Raw genomic sequence first — 23,880 nt, 5'->3', positions numbered from 1 at the left:
TGCTCAGTATTCCAATCAGTTTCAGGTTAGGGTGACATTGTCCCTTTCTGAAGAGAATCAGTAAGTGCTTGCGAGCCCTCATTTTATTCACTGCACTAGCATGTGTCCAACTGGGATAATCTCCATTAAACCATCTGTGCTCCCATCTTCGCTCAGCCTGCACCCGCTGGGCTCCCTGTAACGCTGCAGCATCTGTGAACCTGTATGCACAGATACCAGTTCCTGTCCTGATTAGCTAAACAGTCTCAGCCCAAACCCTAAAAGAACAGATGTACCAGAACGTCTCAAAACAGCACAAAGCCAGGAGGGAGAGAGTGCCTTCTGCAAAGCCTATTTCCAAACCAGTATTATCCTCCCCTGCCTTGGGAGCTTCAGTCATTTTCCGTCTGTGCCCTGAAGGTAGATGAACAGCAGAGGGGGAAAGCAAAGCTGTTTGGGTGGAGAGCAGAGGTGATGCTTGCAATTATTGTGCTGCATCCTGGCTCCAACCCTCTGGATGGCTACTTATTGCTCCAGTTAAAACTGTCTCTATTCTAGCAATATGAGTGCTACTGCACATCTGTAATCCGTGGAATGTATAAAATAATGTACAGTACACACATAGTTTCATTATTACGGTGAAAGCACAAATCAAAACCAGCTTATGCAGAATACAAGTGGCTCACTTTATTCAGAAACATGTAGCAAAGATCCCGGTGTGCCATTTCAAAAGATATGATTGAGCTACCAAACAACTAGTCTATATCCTTTTTAGACCCAGAGCATGGTTTATGAAAATTCGGGGATCTTTAGATGAAGAAGAAGAAGAAGAAGAAGAGTTTGGATTTGATATCCCGCCTTTCACTCCCTTTAAGGAGTCTCAAAGCGGCTCACATTCTCCTTTCCCTTCCTCCCCCACAACAAACACTCTGTGAGGTGAGTGGGGCTGAGAGACTTCAAGGAAGTGTGACTGGCCCAAGGTCACCCAGCAGCTGCATGTGGAGGAGCGGAGACGAGAACCCGGTTCCCCAGCTTACAAGACTACCGCTCTCAACCACTACACCACACTGGCTCTCCAATAGATAAGCTATCAAAACATGGCTTTGGCAATACATAAGAAAGCCATGCTCTAACTTTCACCTGATCAGAACCATTCAGTTACTTCTTCTATGGGGCAAACTTTTGTCAGCATTATATTCAAACTGACAAACTATGGATTGCACCTACAAACCAGGATTGCAAACCAGCTTCTAATCATGTTTCAAACTGTGGCTTGCACTAAAAAAGGAATTCAACTGGAACATGCAAAGGGTATGTAAGGAGCAATGAAGACATGCAAACCTTTCTTGTTGCAGGACAATTAAGAGAATCATATCATGTTGGCTTTAGAGGATGAGACTCAGCTACCAGAAAACAATGTGAGACTGTAAGTTAATTGCTTAAACCATGAACATTTCACATTACCATGGTACTGGGTGAAATATAATTGTCACCCAAGCTCCTAGCTGAATTACAAAGAACATATTGATAATGTACCATGAATGAATAGTTCAACTTCAAAACCCTTCTGTTGTCTTCCAAAATAACAGAAGCAGAGCAGAGCCTCAAATAACATAATGGGGCTGCGGGGTGGGGTGGCGGAGAGACTGATTTAAGCATTTCAACAACATTTTCCATTGCCTGTTTATTTTGCAAGGCTGTACTTTCAGAGGTAATTTACAAGAGAGATGAGGTATCAGTAAAATTTGTGCAGGACGAAGGTTAATGCAGGCCCCACAGACTGTGTGCAGACAGTGTAGCCACTTAGGTGTGCTGGAGTCTGCAGAGCAATATTAAAAATGCTGCACAGGCAGGCAACTCATCAGAGAGCAACTTAATCTGTCTAAATATTCTCATTACGTACATGGCATTCAACTTCCATTCTTGAAGCACGGGAACAGAGACCATTTCCAGAGGACTTTTGGGACATTAAACCATGAAATAGGACTTTATGTCAGTCATTCACTCCTCCTCTTTCCCAGCTCCGAGATACAGTGTTTGAAAGTTATTACTGCACTGAAAGGGAGGGGAGTAAAGACAAACAGGGACATCGGGAGGGAGACAGAAGGCTTTTCTAGGATGAAAATTGTTCAATTAATCCAGTATCAGTGGATACCACTGATTTGTTTTAAAACTGCAAATAATTCTAAGGATGCAAAGATCTTGTGGCATTTCTTTTCCATTTCGTTGGCTGCATTATTATTAATATTTATTTAATTTATATACTGCCTTTCATCAGACGATCACAGGGTGGTTTACAGTACATAAAGAGAAAAATACATAATCCAAACATATGAGGAAAATGCATAAAATGTAAAATTCAAATAATCTATCACAGAGTCATTTGGAATTCTAAAGGTCACAGGGAGCAATGGAGAGAATACACAGAAAGAGAGAATACAAATTCCACAGTCCTTAATAAACCTGCAATTTCAGATGGAAGTTAAATTTATCTTAGACTACACAGTATACTAGGAAGGAAGGAAATCACATCAGACTCAATGGAATATCAAAGTACTTTAGCATTGGTCTTTCAATATTTCTCTCTCCCCATACTGGAATTAGCTTGCTTAAAAGGCTCTATTACTTTCTACACAACAGATTCAATGGAAGAAGTTCAGAAAATATGAGACCTGCTGTTGGAAAATGCTTTAGAAAGCAAGTTATCTTCTGCAAATGTTCAGTCCATAAACAAACTTACATGCACAAAAAGGTGAATGGTCAATGCATATACTTTGATGTTTTTCCCTTCTACTTTTGATTTATTTTATCATAGAATCATTGAATTGTAGAGTTTGAAAGGATTCTGGGGATCATCTAGTCTAACCCCCAAAATGCAGGATTCTCCACTAAAGCATCCATGACAGATAGCTATCTAACCTCTGGCACGACTTGTTTTTAAGAAACCCATGATGATTCTTAGTAATCACAGCTTACAGACCATTTAATTATCTGTTCTAGAACCTTTCCTGGTATCGGTGTCAAGCTGACCAGTCAGTAGTTACCAGAGTCTTCTTTTTCGTTTTGTTTTTTGTAGATAGGGACAACATTTGCCCGCCTCCAGTCTGCAGGGACCTCACCTGTTTTCCAAGAATTCTCAAACATTGTACAAAGAGGCTCAGAGATTACATCTGCAAGCTCCTTTCGTATCTTTGGCTGCAGCTCATCAAGCCCTGGATATGTGAATTAATTTATAGTAACTAGGTGTTCCCTTACATAATCTCACTTTCTGCATAAACATATCTCAATAGCCTCAATCCAGGGGGCCACATGACAGGGCTTCCAAGTCTGCTATTTTTAGATGTGGTCCTCCATGCCATCCAACAAGCAGTCAACCGAGTCTCCATACAAACATGGATGAAACCTCAGTAACAGCCCACTATAAGCAACTGCTGCCAGTTTAAAAGTGAGTGCGTTTATAAGTCATTTCATGTATCAAAGTGCTTTCTAGATCAGAGCTAACTTCTTTTTCTTTCTTTCTTTCTTTCTTTCTTTCTTTCTTTCTTTCTTTCTTTCTTTCTTAGGGTGGGGGGAAGAGAAGCATTGCTGCTCATGCCACTGTTAGTTTAAATTTAAAAGATGTCCAGAGCACCTTCTGTCTCTATCACTCAGCTGCCTCTTTAACTTCTTCTCCCCATTTCCCTAGCAACCCCACCTTCCCAGCCCCATGTTATGCTCAGGTCCTGTCTCTGGACTTCTTTTAAGCATCTGGCTGACCACTGCGAGTACTAGATACTGGACCAGATGGACCATTGGCCTGATTCAGCAGGCTCTTCTTAAGTTCCTATGTGTCAGACCCAAGGCCCACCTCCAAAGCAGTTGTGGGGTTTGCTGGGGTAGAGTAATCTGAACAGTCTAAGTGACATGGCAGAGACATTGAAAATGACAGAAGAAAGACAAATTCAGAGTAAAGCACCTATTACTGATCTACAGTTTACCAGCTCTTCCGGTTATTCTTCCACATTCATTTAGCGATGTGCTAGACACTACATAGAATACAGAAATGACAACCAGGCTATGTGACACTGGTAAATTTGAACTGACACTTTGATCTACTAAAAGAGAAAGAATCAATGCTGCTAGGGATTGACAAATAATAAAGTATTGTTCAAATCCAAAACAAAGACACCAAGATTGTGTCACAGAATTTGCACACCCACAGCAATAAACCTTCTGTTTCTACAAAAGTCACAATATTATTATTTTTAAAATCTCTGGCTTTATGAATTACAGGTGCAATAAATGGGAGGTACAGGCAGTAATTAATGCATGCCTGCCTTTCCTGATGAGCTCCTTCTGGTGGGTCAGAGTTATTGAAATTCATTGAGAAAATCTTCAATCATGCAGAAATTCTGAAGAAATAGGCCTAGACGCAATTTAATAAAGCAATAATATTTCTTTTAAATAATTAACCAGGCTGTGACATTTGCTAATATTCCTAAGGCCTAACTCCTGCTTCAACATTATTACTGGGTGGTGGCGGGGGGGGGGGGGGAGAGGAGAAGTGTGCTGCTCAGGGAACTGATCCAGTAGGCACTCACAAAAACCCCAACATGTACATGCACAGTCAAATGAAAACTGAATATATTGCTCTGGGTCACTTCCTCATTGCCAGCAGTTATGTTTACCTTCAGCCTTCAACTGCAATATTTATTTTTATCCATAACTCTAGTTCCACAGTACTTTGGTTGGTTTTATGGTTCAGTAAGAGAGAATTCCTTTAATTTACTTGTCCTTGCCCCCCACTTCCTATCCCAATTATTATTATTTTGTGCTTAGATGCAATCAGCTATCTGCCACTTATGTCAAAGCAGGTTCCTTTGACAAGGATGCTTTAAAACATGCAGTTTCTATCACAGAACAGAGAAAATGCTATTGGAATTTAGTAGTATATTGAAATACTACTAAAAAAAAGGCTAATAAAAAGGTCAATTAAAAAAGACCCGTTTCCTGATAAAGAGGCATTTGTGAGGAATCTCCCTACATATAAGACACAGAACTACATAAACGCTTGAAGCATTCACAAGTAAAAGGCATCTAATCTTGTGCACATACACATACCATGAAATTGAAAGAAAACAAGGATTAAGATTCTTCAGACTGATTTCTGATACAAACTATAAATTCTTGTAAGATTATCATCATTTCACCAGCAATGCAGCTGCTTATTGCAACACACAGAAAAAGCAGCAAAGCAGGAGGAAGACTATTGGGGGGAATCTAAGTGAGCAACTAAACAGGACATCATACTGTAAGTACAGCCAGAATTCACAACGTGGCAGCAATGTCAAACTCATTTTTGTTTCACAACACAGTGATCAAGAACCCATTCACTGTTGGATGGACTGCTTTTCAAGACAAGAATGACAAACCTTGAAGGCTACTAAGTCCATCTTCAACATTTGGGTAACAAGTGTCCAGCAGGAAAAGGAGAGGGAAGGGGCTATCAGCAAGAGTAGATGGCTATCGATAATAAAATTTAAATCAAACAAAGTCATATTTAGGGTAGACCCACTGAAACCTATAGGTCGCATTCTATGATGTCTGCTTGTTTGAGCAATGGGACTTCTGGCATGTTTTCAACCCCTACAGCCCCCAACCCTGCAAAGCAGATTTCGGGTATAAGAAAGGAAGGGGAAACGCCATTGCATACATGAATGCCTGCTTGTGCTACATTTGATCTCACTCAGCAGTTCACTCAGCAGTTCACAGATTTCAATGGGTATGACTAATACTGGGTATCACCCTTAGCATGTAAGCATCCCTTCAGAATCAGTTATTTAATTAAAGATGTAAAATTCCCCCAGGCGCAGGATATACTCACCAGATAAATTCTATAAGCATCAATCCTTCTGATTGGTCCCCAGCACTTGTCTGTGTCATTATACTTAGTACCATCTTCAACACTGCATGAATGATTGCCCGTCACACTACTGACAAGAGGGAGAAGCAAAAGCAGACCACAGTTAATGCACCTATGCATGGGCATAGCAGCTGCCCCTCATTAAAAACACTTAATTAATTGAGGTTCTCCCCATCCATAAATCCTGGCTACACCCATGCACCTATGCAAACCTCAGCCACCATTCCTCCCCACACTTTTTTAAAGGATGATGGAGAATTTCCCCTTACACAGCACACACCATGTGGAGTCTCGGTCAATCAAGAACTCCACATTCTTCAACACTGTACCTTATAGATTTGGCATGTAAGGTATATGTAGACATTTTTTAAAATAGAAGTGTTTCTTGATTAAAGAAATAGTAGTCATTTAATCATATAACTTGTAATTCGTTGATTAAAGCCAGATTAGTTTGTGTATGAATCAACAACAGTATTGAAGAAAAGGCTATTTTTGTATCAGGCTCCTAGTCTTAGAATACCCATTCCCGGCTGTGTGGGATAGAAGGGGGAATGTATGTTCTATAGTGGTACCTGTCATTCATGCTTTTTGTAAATACAGGCACAAAAATTATTTTAGTCCATTGTAAAATCTGCTGCCCAATTAGTCAGCGGCACCTTCTGATAATCTAATCTAATCAAAGAATCAATCAAGTAAGCATTGCAGCCCTATAAAGAAGTAACTCACAAATTAGCCCCTAGACCTAGTTTTTGTCAATATGCTAAGCACTGTCAAATTACATCAGAACAATGTAACCCACTCTGGAAAATTAGTTTGAAGTGTGAGGTAGAAATACTTTAAATTTATTAATTACAACCAGCAAGTCAATCTTCTGCCAGAGCCATCAATGTGAAATGGTTATGCAATCCTCCGACATTTCAGCAAGAAAATGCTGCTTGCAAAATATTGCCACCGAAAGCACACTCACCAGGTCACCTGCATGAGAGAAACTGGGACAGCAGCTGCATATATCGCCAAATCACCATAGAGGTAGATGATTATGCAGAAATAGAACAAGTTGACTCCCACTGTAAATAAAAGGAATAGTAAACATAGGTTTAGACTAGACCAGTCTTTTCCTGTAGTTTCACTTTTTACACCAGGATCTATCTAGGAACCTTTTGTGGATCACCACTTCAACTTGCTGTGCTGCAAAAAGGCTTCTGGGGAAAACATTTCACGACTCTATTGGCAACACCTTGTTAATTTCACCTAGTTGAATGATCTTCATTTGTAAAAAAAATCAGCACTACCAATTGCTAGGACAGTGTTCCTGAGGGGCAGTCCAGTTGTCTAAGACTAACGTAACTGTATAAGCATGCATTTTCAACATTATTAAAATATTTGTATACTGTATTTTCATAAAAGATAACAAAACCATTTACAACAATTATAATACAATAAAAACCACACAAAAATTAAAACAGTTCTCCATCTCACTATTAGGGGAAATGTTTCTTAACTGTCTTCATAAGCCTAGCAACAGAGAAGTTTTCAGCAAACATTTGAAACATTAGTATAGAAGGTGCCTGCTGAATCTCTAAGGCTCAGTTCTGTGTCTACGTCAAATGCGCCTCACCATCTCACATGATGCTCTTACATATGATCTCAGTGATTGCACTGAAATAAAAGGGTCAAGGTGGTCCCTGAGGCACCCTGGACCTATGGTGTTGAGACCTTCATCAATTAATAAAAAAAAGGTAAAGGACCCCTGACAGTTAAGTCCAGTCGTGAACGACTCTGGGGTTGCAGCGCTCATCTCGCTTTTCTGGCTGAGGGAGCTGGTGTTTGTATGCAGACAGACTAAGCCGCTTCTGGTGAAAATCAGAGCAGTGCACGGAAACGCCATTTACCTTCCCGCCAGAGCGGTACCTATTTATCTACTTGCACTTTAACGTGCTTTCGAACTGCTCGGTTGGCAGGAGCTGGAACCGAGCAACAGGAGCTCACCCTGTTGCGGGAATTTGAACTGCCGACCTTTCAATCGGCAAGCCCTGATGATGAGCAGCCCATACAGATATTTCTGTACCAGCTAGAGCTTCTGAGATAGGCCTAGGGGCAAGCTCAGATACAGTGCATTGTGTAATGTAAGAGCACAAACAAGGTGCTTAAAACCAGTCATTATCACACAGCAAACAATGGTAACCAATATTAGTCAGAAGGATTTTGAAAAGATGACTTGGCCTTTCCTGCTTCAGACTTCCTTACCCTGCAGATATGTAATCAAATGCCTGCATTAACCTAACCAGTTCTATAGTAGCTCCATTTAAAAACCAGGTGCAATTCTACTTCCACAAAGTTTGCATCCCATAAAACAGAGGTGCTGAACCTCATACCCAGGGGCCAAGAATGCCTCCCACCAAGCCACTATACCTGGCTATTTTCATGTGACACCCCCTCCCCTGCCATGTCCCTCACAGACTCTGCTTTGGCTCCCTCCTTGAGTGCTTTGGCGTGGCTGGAATGTGGCATTTAACAGTGCCTTTTCTGGCCTAGCTGGAGGGCATACAGGCATGTGAGTGAGTGTAAATTTACCTAATGTATACAAGTAAAATGTGACCCCCAGACTGAAAAATATACTCCACCCCGCCATAAAATGTTACCTATCCTATATTCCGTTTTATCAAGGAAAATATTCACTGCCACCATACCCTTGCTCTAGAGGACGCAGGTGAGACAGACTTTATAGTTTCACAGACAAAAAGAATTACCGGGAGGCAAACAAACTCTGCTTTGATGAGTAGAAATCAATAAGGATAAAGAGATGCCAAAATGCACCAGCTTGACTTAAAAGAAATAGAACTGAATGCCTCAATCTGAACAGATTTCATTTCCAAAGGCCACTGAGACAAGGAAACAAAACATGCATTGTTTCATATAAAAGGAGAGAAGACAGGAATATTGTAAGAAAGCAAAAAATAAAGGAGCTTGACAGGAATACTAATCTAGTTTAGAATTTTGGTGCACAACTTCTAACTGCACATTACACTAGCAGCTCCACCATACAAAATTCTTCAGCTGTTATGGTGGAGTGTTTTATGATGCAATCTAACACAGGATTTTGAGCTTGGCAACAGAACAGAGCCATATATTGACACCTAAATTGTTGTGGCACCACTGCTACTAAAAAAATAGAAGTTTTAGAGCAATTCACAGCTGTGCTTTATGACAGTACGAGGCCTAGAAGTGAAGAAGAAGAGGAGGAGTTTGGATTTGATATCCCGCCTTTCACTCCCCTTCAGGAGTCTCAAAGCAGCTAACATTCTCCTTTCCCTTCCTCTCCCACAACAAACACTCTGTGAGGTGAGTGGGGCTGAGAGACTTCACAGAAGTGTGACTGGCCCAAGGCCACCCAGCAGCTGCATGTGGAGGAGCGGAGACGCGAACCCGGTTCCCCAGATTACGAGACTACCGCTCTTAACCACTACACCACACTGGCTCTCGACTTTAGGTGTGGCCATCTGTGAGGAGAGCAGAAGTGCCTTGCCATTCCTATTCTGAGTTTCTTTGTGTCATCCAAAGAATTTCCCTGTGACAGATCCCAGATGACCTAAAGGACAGCCCACCTCATGTTTAGCCATTTAAAAGAGAACCAAAATCTCCAGAAAGATCCATATGATCACCATTTTTTATTTCTTCCCCTACAGTGAGCTATATGAACTACAGGTGCAAATATCTGTGGGGGAGATATGAGAATTCTGCTTTGAACACCAGGGAGAACTCACATGTCCTGGAAGTTACAATGTCAAAGCCTTAACACAAATTCATGTGCCCTTCAGATGCTGGTGAACTATAACTCCCATCAACACTGGCAATAGTAGCTCGGGCTGATGGGAGTTGGAGTCCAAAAACACTACATCAATAACTGACTACAAGGAGAGGATCGCAAAAGACTGCAGCCGAAAATATTTTTCCTATATTCAGAAAGACATTAATAGTGCCTTTAATTCATCACAGAGCCTCCGGAAGAGTACACATTTCATATTGGGAAAGATTGAGAAATGAGATCACAGCTATTCCTTACTTTTAAACAGGAGTGAGTATCTCAGCATTACTTGGATAAATGGGACAAGAAAAGGGGTGAAGAAAGCTTAACAAAATTAGGTGTCCTCATATCATATCTAATATGTATGTACATCAGTGCAGTGAGTCGTGCCATCATTTATCCACAGTAGTGACTCCAAAATTAGGTCCACAGCTAGTTTTTCATAATACAAAGTGACACCAAGTCCAACACAGCAATCCTAACCATGTTTTCTCAGAAATAAGATGCAATAGGTTTAATGGAGCTTACTCCCAAATAACTGTGTAAAGGATAGCAGCTTTAAGTGTCACATCCAGAATGTCAAATTTAAGTAAATATCAAACAAAATAAAATATGGAAATTATACTCACTTTACACAACTTTTTATTTACCAACATATATAGGTAAATAAAATAAAAAAAACAGAAAAGATATAGTATATACTTTTTTCAGCATCAGTAAAAAGATATATGACATTTGGGCTTCATGGAATACTAGCAAGCAAAGGAAAATTCTGTCTTAAGAGATGCGAGATCTTTCTTTTAAAGTGTTGACATCTATGGAGAAAAAGCTGAAAGGAAGCATGCTTTAACAAATGCTTGAAAAGGTCACCACAACTCAAGAGATTGGTTTCCCCAAATGATTATCAATCAATGCCTAAACAGTACCTTGTAAATGAACATGGTAAAAGGACACAGTGAAGGGGATGGAAGGAAGAATTGCTATTATTCACTGTTGCCATCAGACCAACAGGTACGGTGCCCAAGCTGCTAGGTCACTTGACTACAGCCCTCTTACATCTAATTTACACTAGGAACTCTGTAGCAAACAAAAGTTGAATGTACTGCTTTCATTTGTTTGGCAAAATAAAGGCCTGTGCCTTAGCCACAGTGGCTCAGAGCATTTAAAATATTCAGATAATCTGTATTTTAAATATTTTAAAGCTTCTAACAATTTGAAACCACAACATTTTAACCAATCCTGGTGTCCTCTGCAGAACCCACTTCTATGTTGTTTATTCAAGGCACAGATCTCAGCTGAGGATTTGGGGTGAAAGCACCACCCAATAGCCTCCACCCTCTCCACCTACAGATAGACGTTAGTGTTGTTTCTGTTTTATAAACTGCCACCAACCTTCATTGATCAATACTTTCATTACTGGACACAAAACAGGAAGATCAATGACTTCCTGCAAGGATGGTACATGATGTATGTGCCTTGAATCCATTATTACAATAAATGACTTCTGGATCCCTGATAAAGAGCACCCAGCTATCCTTCAGAATAGATTCCCTTCACAGCCAGAGGCCCTTTTTTCTCCTTAGAGTTAAGACTGCAAATCTATTCCCTACAGAAAGCAGACAAGTCAGAGGTGGAAGATTTATACACAGCTCAACTCTTAAGATTGCAGATCCAGAGCATGTCAAATTGTTAAGATAGTCAAGGGAAATGAGCAAAGAATACAGTGAAAACAAGGATTTTGCTTTTAACAGGCCAATAACTCTCAAAAGAAGGTATAACAGAGCCGCAACACATCTTCACCTAGCCATGAAACTCTGAAAGCCTTATTCATTGATTGTACTACATAAATCTCATGACCCTAATAGCAAACCTGCCAGGTTGCGGTCGGGGTGTAACATTAGCATACAGTCACTGTGCAGACTTGTTTGGGGGTTCAAATAAAACAACATAATACACAGAATGGGGCAGTAAGAAGTTCTCCCTTAAGAGCAAATAATTGCTATAGTTCACTGAAGAATGCATGTGCAAATTCTGATTATGCTTAACTGCAGTAAGCCTGGTTGAGTTCTGAAGGGATGGGATTAGAGAATTAAGACAGTTGAAAAGATCTGGCACTTCAGAGGGGAGGCGAAGACATCCAAACCAACTGGAGGAGAAAGGCTTCTACACAAACCAGACAAGCTGCCCAGAAACAAAGATGAATACATGAAGCAAGAACAGAAGCCATTAATGTAATAATAATAATAATCATCATCATCATCATCATCATCATCATCTCCACTCTGGGCAGCTTCCAACAGAATATTAAAATACAATAGTCTATTAAACATAAAAGCTTCCCTAAAAAGGGCTGCCTTCAGATGTCTTCTAAAAGTCTGGTAGTTGTTTTTCTCTTTGACATCTGGTGGGAGGGCGTTCCATAGGGCAGGCGCCACTACCGAGAACCTTTGCGTGGTTCCCTGTAACTTGGCTTCTCGCAGCAAGGAACTGCCAGAAGGCCCTCAGCACTGGACCTCAGTGTCTGGGCAGAATGATGGGGCCTACTTGGTGCCTTTAAAATAGGGTTGGGGAACCTGTGGCCCTCCATACATTGCTGAACTCTCAACTGCCATTGGTCCCAGCTAGCATGGGCAGTGATTAGGGATTTGGGGAGTAGTACTAAAACACCATCCAGAGGGCACAGGTTGTCCAACTCTGCTTTAAAATGAAGGGGCTCTTCAAGCCTAGTATCAAAATATCTTGCCTATCAAATGATCTGTGGGATCTGCAACCTCTTAAAATTACCTGAGAAGTTTGGGGAAATGGCTCTCTATGGAAATCCTCACTACCACCTATCTGAAGGAGATCAAGTGACTCGAGCAACTTTTAAAAGGGGCCACAATAGTGTGCTGATTGAAACCCAAGAGAGTCCGGCCAATCTGAATGCCCTGTCTTTCAAAATCACTCTCTAGGATTTAAACAGTAAGCTGGTCACTCTAATACAGGTATAGGCAAATTCGGCCCTCCAGATATTTTGGGACTACAACTCCCATCATCCCTAGCTAACAGGACCCGTGGTCAGGGATGATGGGAACTGTAATCCCAAATTATCTGGAGGGCCGAATCTGCCTATGTCTGCTGTAATACATGTTTAATTAAACATTGGCTTTCAGCTCATCCATAAAAGTTATGTGTACAAAAACAGTCTGCCAAAATGCACAGCCAATTTTCTTGACATGTCAAGGATCTGTGATCCATCAAAAAGTTCATCTTCCTGTACTATCCAAATTTGCATAAATTGATGACTTACTGTTGCATTACAGTTATGACAAGGAAAGAGATGCAGCAGAGTTAAGAAAATGAGAATAATATCAGACCTAAAGGGCACAAATGGAGGCTACAGGTTTAAGATCACCTCCAAAATCCATTTCAAGATCTTTCACAGACACCATCCACACATTTTAAAACTTTCTGGACAACTTTTCTTGATACAGAAACTAGTTGTTTTATGGAGCTCAGAGATCCTCAGAAAGCTATCTTCCATTACTGTCAAGGTACTTGTGGATCTGTGAAACCTGCATGATGCTTTCAAAACTCTGAGCACCAAGATGTCACTTTAACATATAACATATAAGATGTCACTTAATACATAAGACAGAACAGAAGCAAATATCGTGGAAATACAGGTATCCATGACTTTGAGGGGGGGCCTTCTTTCACCAAACCTCCTGTAATTATTCAATATTCACATTCTCTCATCTAAAAGAAGGAACTTGACAGCATGGTCTACTTATGGTAAAGGGAAAACTAAAGAATGAAGGTTTTGTGTGAATTACAAGTTGAATAATTAAATAATTAAATAATATTCAACTGCTACTGTTCTGAATTCACACATGTGACCTGAGCACCCTCTGCTGGGTGAAGTTATCCATCACAGCAATTAAAATAGAATGCTAGCATCCCATTCAAGGCAAGCGGTTCATATCTCTAGCAGTTCAATCTGGGCTAAGTATTTAAATGAATCTGTAATTGGGCTGAATCTTTACAACCTACCCACCCACTAGGATGTCACTCACAGGTTTATTTTATCTGTACTGCTCTCAACAAGCCTCATTAACACCAAACCCAAAACCAAGTTCCTTCTGTCATATTGAAATACACCCAACAGTAAAAAAAAATTTATAGTAGCTAGCTCCAGTTCCCAAACCCTAACTCCTATGTCAAGTAGCTCTACCATTGCTTAAGAACTTCAGTGGTTTCTTTGAGAATGAAAGAGTGCAAAAGTGCAAACAGGATGCAATTTAAATTACTATTTGCTTTTATCCAGGATGAGGAGTACAGCACATTAGGGATATGGAAAATGTTCAGCACCTTTAACAGTACTGCAAAAATTGTTACCTGGAGCACAATACATATTAGTAAACATTTTGAGACTATTTAATACGGCATTTATGTACAGCAAAGTTCTTCAGCTGACTATCTTTCTACTGCCAGTCCAGATGTGTTATATTCATTCCTTTAAAAAAATTCAAGCCTTATCAAAGATAATTATTTATACTCTGAGACAGAAAGATAGATTAGTGTCACATGTCAATCTTTTCTTTAAAACTACAAGCACTTAAAACTTTATTTTAAGTGAGACTTTGTCTCTCGAAGCCAAAATACATGAACACACAGACAAGATGGTACCTGTTTCTCCACCTCCAGACACAATTTGTAGCCAGGAGAAGTAGGTATTCGGTCTCTCAAGCAGATTTGAGACCACAAGAAGCCTTAAATATCCCTATTTAAAAGAAGTTATATATTCACATGGGGTGGGGTGTCAAACTTGACATTTAGGCTTTAGGAACCATTCAGAAACACTCTGGAAAAGTGGGTGATTCCTATTATGGTTCGCACATGTAGTTTTCACTTGAAACTGTCATTCCTCAAGGAAAACACCAACTACTAAGAGATTCTGACAAAAGCTAGGTTAAATAAAAAAACCAAATATACATAATATGAAATAGAGCCTTCGTGGCTTGGAGGTAGTTACCTTTATTGAAGAACATGGATGCCATCTGACCCATCTCCACCCTTTCAGTGATTTCAAAAACGTTAGGTGCTCCTCGTCTCTCTGCAGGGTTAGAGGGAAGAAAACTCTTAGCCTACATCTCAAAGATGGGTCCCGCTCAAGCCACAACCTGTTCTCTCTCCATCTTGCTCAGACATGTAAATTAACACTTTCCTGTGTTGCTTATAACAATAATTGCCTGCAGGAGACCAGAAAAGGAAACTGTATAACAGTTGAGATTTCCCTCTCCCCTACAAATTAGGTACTGTACATGCAAGGCAGAAGGACGAATAAAACTCTGCAAACTATTACATTTGGGATTTTACTTGCAAGGCTATAGGTTGTTGTAAGTTAAGATGCTGGCTCAGAGTTAACATTTTGGTCTGAAAGGAAACTCACAAATGATTTCATATAAAAGATTCAGGTGGTTTTCAGTTGTACATTTTGTGTCACTGAAACCCTGTGGAAGCAAGGCTAGGGAGAAAACAGGGTTGCCAGTGGCTTGATACCTTGATAAACTAGTTTTCTTGAATTGTAAAAATGCTAGTATTGTGTTTATCAGAAAGCTACTACATCTGCACGTGTATACAAGACACAGGGAAAGTAGGCTGTGTCTAACTTTCTCATTTATTCTCTGCACTGAAGAGCAACTCATAGGAGTGAGAAAAGTTTCTTGCTAGATACTTACGAAGAGATAGGATAGGTCGTGTCTCTGATCGCTCGTAGCCTTCTGGAAGAAGAACATCAGTATCAGAAACGCCAGATGAAGAATCCTCATCATCATCCTAGAAGAGTAAGAAATAAGCATAAGTGTTCAAAACATAGAATAATTTCAGAATTCTGACAAGAAACAGAATGTCAAGAGGTAAAAAAGAGGAGTCTTTACTTGCTGGAAAAAAGACTAAACCTCTCCAGCCGAAAGCCTTCTGGCATGCTTATAGCTTCAGCTGGTTTACCAAAAGGCTGAGCATCCATCCCAGTGCCAGGGACAAAATGGCTAAGTTTGTGATGAGTCAAGTTTTGCAACATGGTGCAGAATCTACAGCCAGATTTTAAGGTAAACACGTAACAAATGAAATGAAAACAGATCTGCTCTACTGAGATTTTATAGCAATGAAGAAAAATAATTAGCAACCAAATGAAATGCCATACAAACCTTGTGCTTTTCCATTCTCTTCCAACGAAGCTGGGCATTTGCAGCAGCCATGGCCTCCATTACAAAAGTTGTGGTCATGTAGCTGGCGGAAAAATGGTAAAAGTACCAGTTGGTTAATAACAATGGGTTGCAATATTCCATCCATAGGTCTTTAACCTATATATTCTAAGGTGCAAAGTGTAAACAAAATTGGGGATTAAGGGCATGACTGTACACAGTATGGGCAGTCACACAATTGTTGTTCTTGCATCTGTCCTGTTTATGTATAAAGCATGGAAGAGATTCTAATTTTTGTATCAAAAGAGTCAGATGGGTTTGGAGAGCTGGTCTTATTCTCCCCATGCTGCACTGCTGCAGACACTTCTATTTTCCTGTCCTCCATCATTTCAGGGACTTTTCCACTAGAATCCAGCTCACTTATGGTACTGTGGCTGGGCTGAGTTGGACAAAAAGTGTGTAAAGTGATGGAGTGCAGAAATGTAAGACAAATTAGGAGGGAGGCTCAGCTCCCCTTACTGGAGGACTCATCTAATGTTAAAGAAATGCTCTCTACCCTGTTCTCTGTTCATGAATGGTGTAGACACTTGAAAAAGAAAATTTGCTTGCTCTCCATGATGTCTGGACATTTTCTTAGCAGTACGGCAAAAGAAAATTAACATGAGTAAAGACTCTCACGCATGGAAGCATTGAAGAAAGCAGAAAGACTACTGCACAAGTGTTGCATCTACCAGGAGCATATTCTGAACAACCTTAACTGAAATGAAAAAAGCTGCATAAATTCATGTCTCTGTTCTTATGTTACTCCCATTCATTTTAATGGAATTCCTGCTGAACAAATCTTGGTGGATTATATCCCCAAATGTCAAGAATTACAGAACTGAATCTAACTGGAGTAATAAATTATAGGATAAGCACATTTCATAGGACATCTCACTATACATCAATTACACCAGGATGATCATGGGCAGTCATGGGGGACAATTCCGCTATCTATAATAAGGTGCAACATGGTAGCTGTAAGAGATTTAGTGCTTTGGATGGAAGGTGCAGCTAAGGTGCATGGGACTAAAAAGCTTTGGTCACCATGATGAGTATGTGGCCCTGCTTCTTCTACTTGATCTCTAGGTGACTTTCAAAACCAGTGACCGTGGTATCCTGCTGGCCAGTGATGTGGAATGGGTATCAGAAGCACTATGCCACAGTGGTTCCGTTTCTATTTGGGTCATAAGCAGAGACCAGCATCGGAAGAATGTTCCACTATTATGTTATGAGGTTCCACAGAACACTATTTTATCTCCAACGTTATTTGCCATCTATATGAAGCCATTGGGATCAGTCATTAGGCAATTTGAGGCAAGGTGTCATTACCATGCTGATAACCAGTTATATTTTTCTATTGCATCTCAATCAGGAAAGGCAGACCTGGACCAATGCCTGGACACAGTAGTGGGCTGGATGAGGGCCAATGAATAATCTGAACAAGGTAAGAACGTAAGAAAAGCTCTGCTGCATCAGATCAATGGCCCACCTAGTCCAGCATCCTGCTCTCTCAGTGCCAACCAGATGCCTTAAGGAAGTCTGCAAGCAGCACTCGCACACAAAAATATTTTCCTCTTCTATGGTTTCCAGCAACTCCACTGACCTTGGAGGCAAATTATACCCATCATGGCTAGTAGCAACTGATAGCCTTGAATTTGTCTAATTATCTTTTAAAGGCATCCAAGTTGGTGGCCGTAACTTCCCCTTGTAAGAATGAATTCCATATTTAACTATGTACTGTTTGGAGAAATACATTGTTTTGCCTGTCCTGAATAGTCCGACATTCAGCTTCATTGCATAATATATGTTTATTTTTTCTACAAGCTGTTTTGAGATACATAGTGCAAAGTGGGGCAAAATTATTTAAATAAACAAATAAGATACTGACAGAACTATATCAGTCTAAAAGACTGATCACTTGGGTATCCAAATGCACTCAAAGACCTAATGCTGGACAGAGTTAGAGGAACCACTTAAAAAATTAAAAAAGTGAAGGACTGAAAACATTTTCCAAGAGCTGCCAGGAAGATAGCTGAGAGCAAGTGATCAATCAGTTGTCCCCATTCCCCATTACCATTTGCTTTGTTGATCTTATAAATGAATTGCCATTACCCCAGTTAGATGACCATGTTAAGGTTTCTCTCTCATTTTTACTAAAAACTACAATCAATCTTATTTAAACCACAAAAATGGTTTCTTACTGCTTCACCAACTGAACTCATTTATCAAGTTTGAATGAGAAATTAGTTTTGCTAGGATTAGAGCACAGCAGCAACATCCAGAGGCCTGGATAATTTCCCCTATGTTCTTTTACTACACTGAGCATTCTCCAGAGGATATTAAGGAGCCAGAAGTGCAAAACAGAGGAATGGAAGGATCAGGGTAAAAAAATCTCAAACGACTTGGCACCAGTGGGCAGCATTTCAAGGCTGATACAAAATATATACAGTAATTGCAAACCAACCCATATCCCAACAGCATCAAGAAATGAATTGGAAAAGAAATCAAAGCATGAGACAGAGAATGCTACGGGCAGGCTTCAAGGTTCTGAAATAATCTCTTTTACAAAGCCTCAGAAGCAATTCAGTCACTGGTACTGCAAGGATTTATGCTTCCCATCCAACAGAACTTACACTTTTATAATGCCTTTCCTTCCACAGATGTTAAGCAATTTATAAGATTATGTCTCAACATGAAAGCAATCCAGTCTCGACCCAGGGTAAAAGGGCACTGGAAGAGAGTATCCCTGTCCAATGTTGAAAGGCAATACTTTTACAATGGAACAGTAAAGTACATAAAATAACTGCAACAAATTAAAGCAGCAGGCACATTCATCGGAAGCCCACAAAATTTAGGCTGGCCTTGGTAGATAACCATTAGTTGTGTCACCAGCAATCCCTCTGCAACAGAGGAGACTGGGTCAGTTTTTTTTTACTTCTCATCAAGTTTTTAGAGAGCATCTTGCTTCTTCTGTCCATCCCCAAAGCATGCTGCAATAAATATGCAAGATTGACCCCTCCTTATGCAATTTCCTGGGTGTCAGATTTGAAAGGAAGAATACAGTCTGTTTCTCCCAATTGCAGTAAAGGTAAAGGTACCCCTGACCGTTAGGTCCTGTAGCAGATGACTCTGGGCTTGAGTGCTCTATAGGCCGAGGGAGTCAGCATTTGTCTGCAGACAGCTACTGGGTCATATGGCCAGCATGACTAAACCGCTTCTGGAGAACCAGAGCAGCGCATGGAAACACCATTTACCTTCCCGCCGGAGTGGTATCTATTTATCTACTTGCACTTGATGTGCTTTTGAACTGTTAGGTGGGCAGGAGCTGGGACCGAACAACAGGAGCTCACCCCATCACGGGGATTCGAACTGCCGACCTTCCAATCGGCAAGCCCTAGGCTCTGTGGTTTAGACCACAGCGCCACCCGCGTCCCAATTGCAGTAAGTGCATCCCTTTTCCAGTGGAAACACAAGGGGGGGGGAAATGGTCTCTCAAATCTTGGACATACAGAAGGAGGTCACCCAAGAGAGACTTGTGGTCCCTACAGATCAGCTGACTTTTATGGATCCCTGATATTCAGGATAGTAGATTTTCAATTAAGATGATACACACACACTTTTTATTTTATTTTTAAATTTAAAGCAAGGTTTTACCTTTAATCAGCAAAATGACACCTTAGTATTGTGGAGCATATGCTACACACTATCAGCTAATAATCAGCTTTATATATTGGTTCTCAGAAGCTAAAGGGAAAGGACATAGCAAACAAGTTTTCCGCACACCAGGGTAGCTGCTCCTACCCAGGAGCCTGAATTTAATAACCTAAACCAACCAAACAAACAAAAAAACCCCAAGAAAAGCTTAGCTAGACACAATTCAGCTCACCCAAGGAGAGCTGGGTGTTAAGGAGGCAGAAATACCCTCACCACCACCTCAAAAGTCTGCAACTGGCCTCTATATTGTGCTTGGTCAGATTCACAAATCTTTTTTCCAATTGTGCTCAAGATACCTAGCAACCCATTTCAGATCATCCAGCTACTGAATAAATCATGCTCCTATGAAGCCTGGGAGGAAGATGCCAAGGAGCAAGCCTGGCAGTAGTCCCTGTTAACCTCCTATTCTACAACGAAAGTTGTTTTGATGAGGTTTGACTTTTGCAATGTTAAAGTTTCATCAGCTTTTCACTACTATTAACAAACTTAATTCCTCTAAGGAGCAAAAGACAATCTTAATCCATGAGAGATAACAACATCAAGTTTGAGGAAACGTAAAAGAGCAAAGTCCTTTTGACTTGGCCACAGACAGAAAACTCAGAAATGGGATAGAAGGAAGAGAGAACTCTCTTTCCTACCATCTTAAATGGGCAGGTATCCAGTAATTTCTGGTATCCGTGAGACAGATGCTAGGCCTCACTGGATAAAATTCAGACTGTACCCAGATTGCTACTCTACACGTGGCAGGAAGCTAGAGAATGTTCATCCAAGCATCATCTGTCTTGCCTCTGATGTACATAACGTTCAAACATAACGTTCAAACAGGGTGTTCACATTTAATGTGCCACATGTGTGGGCTTAGAATGTGCAATAAATGTCCAATTTCTGACCACAGAACTCGAGCAAATGCACCCCATATTAGAACACCTATGTATGGATGTAAGGTGGCAATGGAGGCAAGGGCTGATGTGCCAAATGGGCAGGGAGGAAAGTGCATTCTTACTCTTCAGCACATGTGGGGGAATGAACTAGGTAAGAATACTGTCTGATCTGCCTTATGTAAAACACTCCCTCAAGGCCAAGGCACATCTTTCTTATTGAAATCACAATGGCTGGGTGACAAATGGACTGTATTACTTAGATACAAGTGACACCTTTGGGATTTACAAGTTCCCAGTAGATTGTTAATGGAAACTGACATGCAGAAAACTCTTACCTCATGAACCCCAAGAACATTATTAGGATGAGGCTGACAAGCCAACCAGCAGTGGCAAAGGCCTTTGGCATAGTCAGAGCTCCAGTCCCAACTATGAGATTGAACATGTAAACCAGGCCAACCTGCAATTAAAGAAATCATAAATGTTAAAAATCATGTGACTTTTAGTTGTTAAAAAAGACTCTTTGGCTAGCAATCCCAAAATGGCCAGAAAGCAGCAACCTCCATAGACAATCCAAACCAACATGGCTACTATAATGGTGCAGTTTTATAGAAAATATTATCGTCTCAGTAGAGAAATACTTTTTAGCTCATACTTACACAGTTAGGTGGTTTTAATGTTTGGCCTTAGAAATATTAACAGTTGTTGTTTTTTAAAAAGAAAAAACACCTATGCAAACCCTCTGTAAACCACAAATTTCCAATAGCCCAATAGTTTATTTCTTGTTTTCCCAACCTAAGCCTTCAGGATGAGGGAGATTACAGATAAAATCTCCTTCTCCACATAGCAAGAGTTAAGCAGAAAGACCAGACATGCTGGTGAAAGGACATAGCCTCAAAACATCATGTGAGTTGTATCAGTGACTGTTCCTACCCTATGACACGAAGCCCTTTACTCAGGTCATGAAGTTCTCTCACTTGTCATGTTTCTAACTCCAAAGGAAAGATTCTCTGAAACTAAAGGTGTTGCAAAGAGGCTGAGGTTTTTTTTATAGGGGGAAGGGTGGTACAGTTACTCAACTTCACCCATGAGGAGACAATATAGGATGTGAGGTATTAAAGGAGCATTCCACAGCTTGCCAACTATTAGCCAAACAGGAGTCTGACAAGTAATTTTCCTCCCAAGTATATTTAGCAGTGAAGCAGACGGAAATGTTCCCTTATTGGGACACCAGAGGAATCTTGTTAACGAATGGGAATATCTGCATGACAAGCTTGTTGACAGTAAAATCAACCCTTAAGAAGAGCTATTCTGAATTAGTTCCTGCCTCAGTTCTTACATTTAAATGGCAGGCTAAGACCAGGCATTATTCTTGTTTATTGAAGAACATTACATTAATAGTAACAGCAAAAGAAATTTGCTCTTTTGTTTAGTAAAAACCTACTTGCCTTTCCACAGTACAAAGTGCTAAAATGGAACTACCTCAAGGGGCTCAGATTCCACAATTTCTATTTTTAATCTGCTTTATCCTGTAGGTTCAACACTGACTCTATCTGCAGCAAAAACAAGAGTCATTACTATTTGTGGGGCAGTGCCCTCATAACTAAAACAGTTCTGTATTAAAACGTAGCATGAAGAACTCATGTATGAATAGATTTGGTAAGTCAGAACCACAATGGGTAATTAAGGTGGCAGCTCAGTGACAGATGACAATATCTGAATGTAAAAGACTCCAGATTCAAACCCTAGCATCTCCAAGTAGAGCTGGGAAAGATTTCTTGAAACCCTGGAGAGCAACTACTAGCCAATTCAGACAACACCGAAGCAGATGAACTAATGGTCACACTCAGTATACAGCTGCTTCCTATGAGCCCTGGGCACTAGCAGGAAAATAATTTAAACTTATTAAAATCATGTGTCATCTAAGATACAGTATCCATTGGACTTGAAGTGCAAGAAAGTAGTGCAGGGAGGATGAGAGAAAGAGCACCACTGATGGCTACCTTCCCCTTATTAAAATTACTGGAATGCCCATTATCAGAAGACAACCATCTACCTGGAATTCATGTCCACTGTCAAACACACAATTTTTAAACCAAAAGTAACCATAAATAAAATTACCTTAAGAACAGGGAATGTATACAGTTTATAAACCAAATGCTCATGGCAGAAGTTCTGAACTACAGATGCATCCTTCAGAGACCTTTTATGCATAGCCATTCACTTCTCTTTGAGAGAACAAGGTCCTCCTGTACTTACTGGCATCTGAACAGCAAATGCATCTTTTGACTGCTTTCCCAGAGGATGAAACAGTAGCTGTCAGTTTGCAAAGCGATTTTTTTAACTCGTTGGGCAGAACTGTCATTCCCTGCATACACCACCTCCTGGCTCTAGGCCTTAATTGGTTCTGCACACGAAGCCTTTGAGGACAGAAACCTTGGAGGTTTTCTTTGACTCTGATTAAAAAGAACAGTATAGGGAGGGAAGATTTATTTCAGATACTGGTAGAATCATATTTTGGGCCCTCCGAAAATGAGACAAGTACCATTTTTATGCTCAACAGCCTGAAGATATCTGCAATGCTATAATTTTCAATCTGTAAGGCACTTGGTAATTTAACATCTTGGGAGTCTATTTTTCCCCTTGAAGATTCAGATCAATCTTCCATGGACTAAATGTACCAGCAAGCATCACTATCCGATTAATGTCTTCTCAAAAATCACTTGCAATCAGAAAACCACCACTCATGAGGATAGCTTTGACAGAGAGCTGTGATGGGTTATATATTAGGAAGGAGGACAGAGTCCACTGGTATGCTATAAAAGGGCATCATAGGATGCAGCTTCAGCAACTCTCAACTCTTGTGTATGTATGTGCACTGCTTTCAAAGCCTCTTTGTTCATCTCAATTTTTATATTAAAAAAATACTTTCCTGAGGTTTTAACCACTTGTTGCTGCAAGATGGCAGCTACAAGAATTCCAACAATGGAAACAGAACAGAACCCATCGGGGCAAGTACAGCCTATCAGCCATTTAAGAAAGCCACACAAATTTTAAAAACCTTTGTCCCCTGTGTTGCAGAATGCCTCTGCACTGACTGATGTAAACATGTACCCAGGAATCTTGTGCACATTGTTAGTGCACATGTCTTTTTATTGTTCCATGAAGCGGTCTAGACTGTAAGAGAATGTGTCACTGCCCTAAAGACTTCACAACCAGAAAAGTATAATCATGTATTTAGTATTTAGCACACTGCTCTTCCCTGAAGAGCCTTTTACATATGGCTTCCAGATAGCCTTCCATTCAGTGAAATTACAGGATAACACCTGTTCAGCTTCACAGAAGAACAGCCTGGTGTAACTTTGCACAACTACA

At 40.4% G+C, this 23,880-nt stretch overlaps 1 protein-coding gene across 2 annotated transcripts in view; it reads right to left on the bottom strand.

The window, feature by feature from the left end:
- Positions 1 to 23,880, bottom strand: part of TMEM104 (transmembrane protein 104) — a 76,980-nt gene that overhangs the window by 47,964 nt on the left and 5,136 nt on the right. For both annotated transcript variants that reach the window (XM_081899763.1, XM_081899762.1), the window contains exons 3-8: positions 20,844 to 20,965; positions 15,875 to 15,956; positions 15,407 to 15,503; positions 14,701 to 14,781; positions 6,849 to 6,948; positions 5,843 to 5,951 (exon numbers count right to left, since the gene is read on the bottom strand). In XM_081899763.1, coding sequence (XP_081755889.1) covers positions 5,843 to 5,951; positions 6,849 to 6,948; positions 14,701 to 14,781; positions 15,407 to 15,503; positions 15,875 to 15,956; positions 20,844 to 20,965 — 591 coding nt within the window. The remainder of the gene's footprint in view (positions 1 to 5,842; positions 5,952 to 6,848; positions 6,949 to 14,700; positions 14,782 to 15,406; positions 15,504 to 15,874; positions 15,957 to 20,843; positions 20,966 to 23,880) is intronic.

Source organism: Podarcis melisellensis (genome assembly GCF_964234715.1).
Source record: "Podarcis melisellensis genome assembly, chromosome: 2".
NCBI lineage: Eukaryota > Metazoa > Chordata > Lepidosauria > Squamata > Lacertidae > Podarcis > Podarcis melisellensis.
This window is presented reverse-complemented; position numbering and strand designations above follow the sequence as displayed.